Raw genomic sequence first — 7854 nt, forward strand, 5'->3', positions numbered from 1 at the left:
TAGTTAATTACGTCTTACTGAGGAATGTTTTGGTACTCTTTCCTATTTTTAAAATTATGTGTAGTTGCTGTTTGCTTGAGGAGAGAGAGACAGACAGACAGACAGACAGAGAGAGAGAGAGTGTGTGTGTGTGTGTGTGTGTGAAAGAAACAGAAAGAGAATGAGAAACAGAGTGAGTGAGTTTAGTTTGACGCCGCTTTTGGCAATATTCCAGCAATATCACGGCGGGGGACACCAGAACTGAGCATCACACAATGTGCCCATGTGGCCAGAGAGGGAGTAGAGAGATAGAGAGGATGAGGGAGAGAGAGAGACAGAAAGAGAGGGGGGGAGAGAGCGAGTGGTAGAGAGACAGAAGGGGACTGAGAGGAAGAGAGGGGGTTGAGAGAGAGAGAGCGAAAAACAGAGAGATAAAAAACAGCGACAGAAAAACAGAGAGGTGAGGTGAAATTGGGTTAAACGTCGTACTTGAGAATATTTCGCTCATATGACGACGTGTATGCGTGTGTATGTGTATGTGCGGCTGCTTGTGCTAGCCCAGACTGAAGCTGGTTTTATAGTGCTAACCCACTGAGATACCATGCCGCAGTGAAGCATGAATACCCCACTCAGACACATTATACTGACTCCGAGCCGACCAGTCCTTGTTGTACCCATTAATGCCGAGCGCCAGGCAGGGACCAACAAGTACCATATTTTTATGTCTTTTGGTATGACGCGGTCGGGGATCGAACCCGCGACCTTCCGCTCTCCGGGCGGACGCTCTAACCACTACACCACGGAGGCGGCCTAAAACAGAGAGAGAGTTAGTGAGATAGAGAATTCGGACTCTGCCAACAATACACTGAATACTATAGATGAGCTGGTGTTAAAGTATACATAACTCATCTCAACATTTCAGTTTAAACTTTTAGAGGCGCACACATTTATCACAACCGATGGTGGTGGCAAGGAGCAATAACACAGTTCTCTTAATTTGCAAATAATCAAAGTAAAGAACTACACCTTGAGTCACTTAACCCGATATTCCCTCTCTATGCTGACACGCCATGTTGCATCGGTCACGTGAGTAAATCCAATCTCTCATTTTGCTCGTTGTTATTCCAGATACGTGCTGAGTGGAAGGATGGCTATGCACTATGGGCAGACAGTTTTATATTCGTATATTCCATAACAGATCGAAACTCTTTCAACGAAATTACACGAATCAAGAAAAGCGTGGAAAACGCTCGGAAATCATCGACTCTCGCCGGCATTCTGGTCGGAAACAAGAACGATCTCCTACACGACCGTCAAGTTTCCGAGATCGAAGGTCAAGAACTTGCCGACGAGTTAGGATGCAGGTTTTATGAGGTCTCGGCCGCTGATTGGACGCAAGTGGAAGTTATTCAAGACGTTTTCAGAGACATGTACAGAGAGTTTAAACGGTCAAGGTCACTCAAAGATGGCCGCCAGCGAAAGACAAGCTCCTCTCAAAGGTTCAAACAGGCTATTCAGAAGGTGATCACGGGAAAATCGAACAATAATAAACGCACAGCGACGATGTGACAACGATAGAAACTGGTGGTGGATGTTGTTAAAGTATATCTGTGATTGTGTGCGTGATTCCTGCTGATTCGATGGAAATATGAAGCAAGATGTACTCGGCTGCATCTTGCTGCATATATGGATTAATTTCAATATGGTGGAATGGTCGGGGAAATAATTTATTGGTTATTTCATTGTTCGATATTTAAATGTTGAATGACCACTGAACATGGGCATCAGACGACTCAACGAAATCATGATCTCACAATGTTACAATGGGACAACACGTAGGCGACCGGAGGATATGTTTAATTAGAGCATCACGTGGAGCCAGGTTCTTTGCGAAGCAGTCGCCGGAAACCAGTCCCGCGGAACCTTCACCCAGTTTGGTGACTCCAGATAATACTGCGGTACGTAAACAAGAATATTGCTCCTGTCAACATAGATATCAAAACATGTAAACTGACTGACTAAGTTTGGTTTTATGCCGCTTTTAGCAATATTCCAGCAACATCACGGCGGGGGACACCAGAAATGGGCTTCACACATTGTACCCATGTGGGGATTCGAACCCGGGTCTTCGGCGTGAGGAGCCAACGCTTTAACCATTAGGCTACCCCACCGCCCCTGTAAACAGTCATACTAGAATCACATAGGGATGATCATGCACTGTCTTCTGGCTGAAGCGTTTCTCGCCTATTTCCCCCAAACAAGGCAATGATCATTATTGAAGCTAGTTCGTTGATCCTCAAGCCGTCATATGGCTTTAGTGAAGTATCAGCATTACTAAACCTTTCTTATTTCTGCATTCTGGCTTTTTTTCAACATTAGAAAAAATAGTGGTAATTAATATCAAATGTTGAAATAGGTTACATGGTAAAGGATATGTCGGAATGTGATAGCCAGAACAATGATATATGCGAGAACTGGTGAACCATTTATGCGGCTACGATTTTTCACTTAGAACTGATCGATCAATGTCAAACACACTTGCGATCTTCCTGTTCATATACTGAGGCAAACAAATAAGGGAACACCGGTACCACGGCAATGTTCCTTTATTTATTCTCAGATTTCCTCCCACAGGGCTATTCAAAGCTTGTGATGAAACCTGGAAAATATTAAAGGAACACTCGAATTTTCCTGTGTTCCTTTATTCGTTTCTCTCAGTCAGCGTTCGAAATTAACGTCGATCCTTAGGCCGAAACTGGAAACCACTCGGACCCACAGCTTTTGTTTTCTGCAGGTCCTTATGGCCGACAGCTTAAATTAAACTCTTTAACTCAGTTTGTCAGTTGTCACATTTTATATTTGCTGGCAATTACTTATATTGTAGCTGTAGGGTCACATTCTGATTCTGATCAGGACCCACAACTTGTTATGGTTCTCGGTCCTACTGCCAGTCGTAGCGGCCTGCAGCTGGGTCCTTTCAGGGGTAAGGGCAAACACTCAGTATATATTCACGCATTTCGCCAACTGTAGTGGATGTCATGCAGCTTGCGGGTAGTCTGTAGAGAATCGGACAATTACTTACAACAGTGAAACGATGCCTCGAATGAACCTGAAATATTTACTTGGACAAATAATCACAGCATGTGAGGAAATCAGCTACACAGCTTGGAATTCTAACCGTGTCTGACGGCAGGCAATAACTTGGGATCGCGAATTTGGGGCGATTTGCATACCTGGAGGAGCGTCACAGAGTGATATGAAATAATTTCTGATTGATGTGAATGGAGTATTACTTATTATTTGATACAGCAGTGCACATTTAGTGAGTGCGTTTTATTTTACGCCGCACTCAGCAATATTCCAGCTTTGTGACGGCGGTCTGTTAATAGTCGAGTCTGGACCAGACATTCCAGTGATCAGCAGCATGAGCATCGATCTACGCACATGTTAGACTTATATATGTACAATATTAATGATTGCTCTATAATTCACATGTATGATACGGAACATGTTATACTAACATTATACCCAAAAGAATTAATTGAAGGAACATCAAAAGATACTACCGGAAATTCTGCGACAGAAACTGATTTTGAAAGTTAAGATGGTGATATTATTTATTTTGCTGTTTCAGGATGAAAACAGAAGACCACACCTAACGCCGATTCAAGATGGCCGCCATTTTCATACGCTTAGCCTCCGAAAATATATGATTTTGATAAAAAAAAATATTTCCATTTAAAATGGAAATTGATTCAGTGAAATGGGAGTTTCAGAAATCTGAGTAAAATGTATTTATTGCTCTTGCGTCACAGAAAGGGCTGTCCGGATGGGGAAAGGGATGGTTCAAGATTAAGAGACAGTCTACCATCTACAATTCGTGTGGTCTATCTTATATCCGTGCGTATTTGTCAACTTTTCCTGGAGTTTCGGAGGTAATATCACGACACTTATGCAGCCGCTTCCGTAAGGATGGATATGCTGGTAGTAAGGTGTTTACTGCGCATGCGTGGAACCTCCTGACAAAGATGGCGGACTTTCCGGACGTAATGTCTTCATCCTTCGTGAGACATTTACTGTGTTGTTACGCCAATACGTCACGGATTATTAAAATGTGTTACGTTAAGGAAAAATGACCGGCGTCTGGAAATATACAGCGGAACCTCCTTTATACGGACCTTGTTAAACCAGACACCCAACCATCAGTGGTGGACAATGTTGAGAATACGGTTATCTCTGTATTCTGTTCTTTTAACGTACGAAATGGATGGGTATCCGTCCAAGTGCTCCTCAATATTCGTTAATTGTCATGAAGATTATACTGATTTCATCCCAAATACCTATGTGTATATATCGAAAGTGTTATCTGGTGTAAATATGGGGCAATGTTTGTACACTGTATATTGTCTGTTTTTTATGAGGGAAGGTAAGCGGTCTTGTCTTCCATGGTTAACAAGCATTGTACCATCCTTCGACATATTGTAAATGAAGGCAGCGTCATGAACGCCTGTCTTTGCCACCGACATCGACTGGAACAGTAGATGTTGTGTTTTAGTGTATATTTCTGTCACGTCCACTTTTTGGTCAGCCATGCATCCGCTGATCACATCAATCAAAATACGAACTGTAATGCACAGAATATTTCACATCGATGATTCACAAATGTGTATTATGTTTCTTTCACAGAAAATGAAAACACTCATTGCAAAACTTTATTTAGCACTGATTCTTTGGTAACATGAAGTCCGATCATGAATTTTACATGTTTCTTTTTGAGGACACCTTGAATAGATGTATATTTCGTTACAATTAGCATATGACAACGACATATCCGTATTTGATGTTGATTGCTTTCCTGCAAGTGAATAGAGGTCTTCTCGACAGTGAGTGAGTGAGTTTAGTTTTACGCCGCTTTTAGCACTATTCCCGCAATATCAAGGCGGGGGACACCAGACATGGGCTTCACACATTGTACCCATGTGGGAACTCGAACCCGGGTTTTCGGCGTGACGGGAGAAAGCTTTAACCACTTGACTACTCTTCTCGACAGTGAATAGTGCTCTACCTGGATGGTGCTGTGTAAACTATTTACTAGTATATATATCTATAATCATGTTACTTATTAAGCATGAACTCAAAAGGAAAAATGATAACTTTTTATTATAGTATTATAATTTCATATTTTCTGTATATATATGGTTTAAGTAAACTAAGGAAATCTCCCTTATTTTAATCATAATATCATTTTCCCACAGAAATTAGTTGTTTAAACGTAATAACAGGACATCATGTCTGTGACTACGTTTCTTTGGATACTGATTTCCACAGAATTGTTATCTAAATAAATATTGCCTGTAAATTGTGGCATTTCGGTGTGACTGAATTGTTAAGCGGTTTAACCTAGATGCGTTTCATGGCATTTTGTGCGCTGTCTTGGTTAACATTAATTTATTCTTTCTTTTCATATATTCGAAATTATCAACAACAAAATATTGATCAGCCTAGGAATTATGTTTTGATAATCACTGTGTTAGTAATTTGTAGTAATCTTCTTGAAAAGTGCGTTCCGAAATAATCAGATGCATGAAGATCTGCTAACTCAGAATGGACATATCGACTCGAATATTCTACGCTGAACACACCACGCCCATTTAGCGTTGAGGTACGTTTCTAATTGTTCAATATTTTCACGTTGAGTTCTGATTGCTAAGTTTCCATCACACGCAACACGTGTTGGTCCGCTGTCTCGAGCTCTTGTTATGTGGCCAGTCAGACATCTTGGGCGTCTCGTCCAAATGATAACTCGTCCAATCTATTGCTATCAGTGCTGGTAAGTGTTGATACGAGGCCGAATTTTCGAACTACATTTATGTATATGTTTAGCGTTCATAGACACTGAATCCTCACATTTCAAAGTCCGAGATGAGTCTACCATACTACCATAACACAGGCCATTATTTTTGCTGTCTCTCTCCCTACTCTCTACTCCCCCTCTCTCTCTCTCTACTCTCTCTTTCTCTCTCTCCCCCACCCCTCTGCTCTCTCTCTCTCTCTCTCTCTCTCTCTCTACTCTCTCTGCTTTATCTCTCTCTCTCTCTCTCTCTCTCTCTCTCTCTCTCTCGTAATGAATATGTAAATATATGTATATATATATATATGTAGAAATATAAATATATATATATATATATATATATATATATATATATATATCTCTCTCTCTCTCTCTCTCTCTCTCTCTCTCTCTCTCTCTATCGATTGGAAACGTTCACAGCGGAGACCTATTTCAGATATCGGTAGCTATCTATTGGTATCATTATCATTGTTTTCTTAAGCTTAATGGTAATCCTGCAGTATCTGGGTGTAGCAATTCAAGCATCAAGGCTCGAGCAGCGGAGGGTCACGCTCTGACGCCTATAGTGTACACGAAACACATTTGTTTTAATCTCTACTGTGTAGTTATTTGGTAACGACGCTTGAATACACGGGAGTAGTCCACACGTGACATACAGGACGATGACGTCACTGTTGCAGCACCATCGTGGTGTACGTTAATGTTCACCGTCATGTACTTGGTCATCAACACTTGATCACGTGATGTATCATGTGACCAGATCATGTGATCACACCCATCTGTAGCATCGCACCCGTCTGTGATGTAAATCTATCTGTGATATCCATAAATATGATACACAAATCACTGCTGTGTTATGTTCTTATTTTCTTGTGAGCGGTATATATACAGTATATACTACTCTACAGTATCCATGGTGCGGTGGATAGTTCACGCTGGGATTGATGGAATATTGATGGCAGTTGTGTTACTCATCATTCACGCACTGACTCACTCACTCTTTAACTCGGTACCCCGCAGATTTATGGTGAACAACTCATCGAGTTGATCTGTTCCCCGTTCCTCAAAGCGATCGTACCGCTAAGACGACCGTAACTCCCTTACTTTAACATAGAGTTACGACTGTCGTAGCACCACGATCGCGACGGGCCAGGGATGGCGACCGTAACTCCCTTACTTTAACATAGACTACGGCAGTCGTAGCACTACGATCGCTTTGAGGAACGGGGCCAGGGAAGGCGATCGTAACTCCCTTACTTTAACATAGACTTACGGCAGTCGTAGCACTACGATCGCTTTGAGGAACGGGGCCAGGGAAGGCGATCGTAACTCCCTTACTTTAACATAGACTTGCGACAGTCGTAGCACTACGATCGCTTTGAGGAACGGGGCCAGGAAGGCGATCGTAACTCCCTTACTTTAACATAGACTTACGACAGTCGTAGCACTACTGCATTCTGAAACGGGGCCCTATACTCCTGTCTGACTCAGGTAAGACTGCGCATCTCTGTACAGTTGCGTACCCTTGCCGTATCAGAAACCTGCGATCAAGGGTTCGAAATGAAAGTTGAAAAGGAGCCCCAGTGATGTGAACAAATTAGACTTACTTCATTTCGGGTTAGAGCATAATGCATTTTATGCTGAGCGGAAAGGAAAATAAAAATATCTTCATCGTGGACGCGGGGACAAGCTACAGTGCATGCTACAGTGCACAGTGGTTAGCAAGGTCTTGCTTTAACGTTCTCTGTGGAGGTCACGACCTACGACCTACGACCTCCTATACTAGCATACTTTGTATTAAACTGTAAACTTGCATTCAACAAGCCCTCATGCACATTGACCCGTGAAGGTCCCGGGTTAGAATTGGTCTTCAGTAACCCATGCTTGTCGTAAGAGGCGACTAACGGGCTCGGGTGGTCAGGCTCGCTGACTTGGTTGACACATGTCATCGGTTCCCAATTGCGCAGATCGATGCTCATGCTGTTGATCACTGGATTGTCTGGTCCAGACTCGATTATTTACAG

At 42.3% G+C, this 7854-nt stretch overlaps 1 protein-coding gene across 3 annotated transcripts in view; it reads left to right on the forward strand.

Moving 5' to 3' along the window:
• LOC124290082 (ras-related and estrogen-regulated growth inhibitor-like) overlaps positions 1 to 4380 on the forward strand; it is an 89587-nt gene extending 85207 nt beyond the window's left edge. For all 3 annotated transcript variants that reach the window (XM_046726769.1, XM_046726770.1, XM_046726768.1), the window contains exons 5-6: positions 1108 to 1937; positions 3614 to 4380. In XM_046726769.1, coding sequence (XP_046582725.1) covers positions 1108 to 1548 — 441 coding nt within the window. In that variant the 3' untranslated portion in view covers positions 1549 to 1937; positions 3614 to 4380. The remainder of the gene's footprint in view (positions 1 to 1107; positions 1938 to 3613) is intronic.
• Positions 4381 to 7854: the final 3474 nt, after the last annotated feature.

This window comes from Haliotis rubra, unplaced genomic scaffold (assembly GCF_003918875.1).
Source record: "Haliotis rubra isolate DU_JTF1 unplaced genomic scaffold, ASM391887v1 Scf456, whole genome shotgun sequence".
NCBI classification, from domain to species: domain Eukaryota; kingdom Metazoa; phylum Mollusca; class Gastropoda; order Lepetellida; family Haliotidae; genus Haliotis; species Haliotis rubra.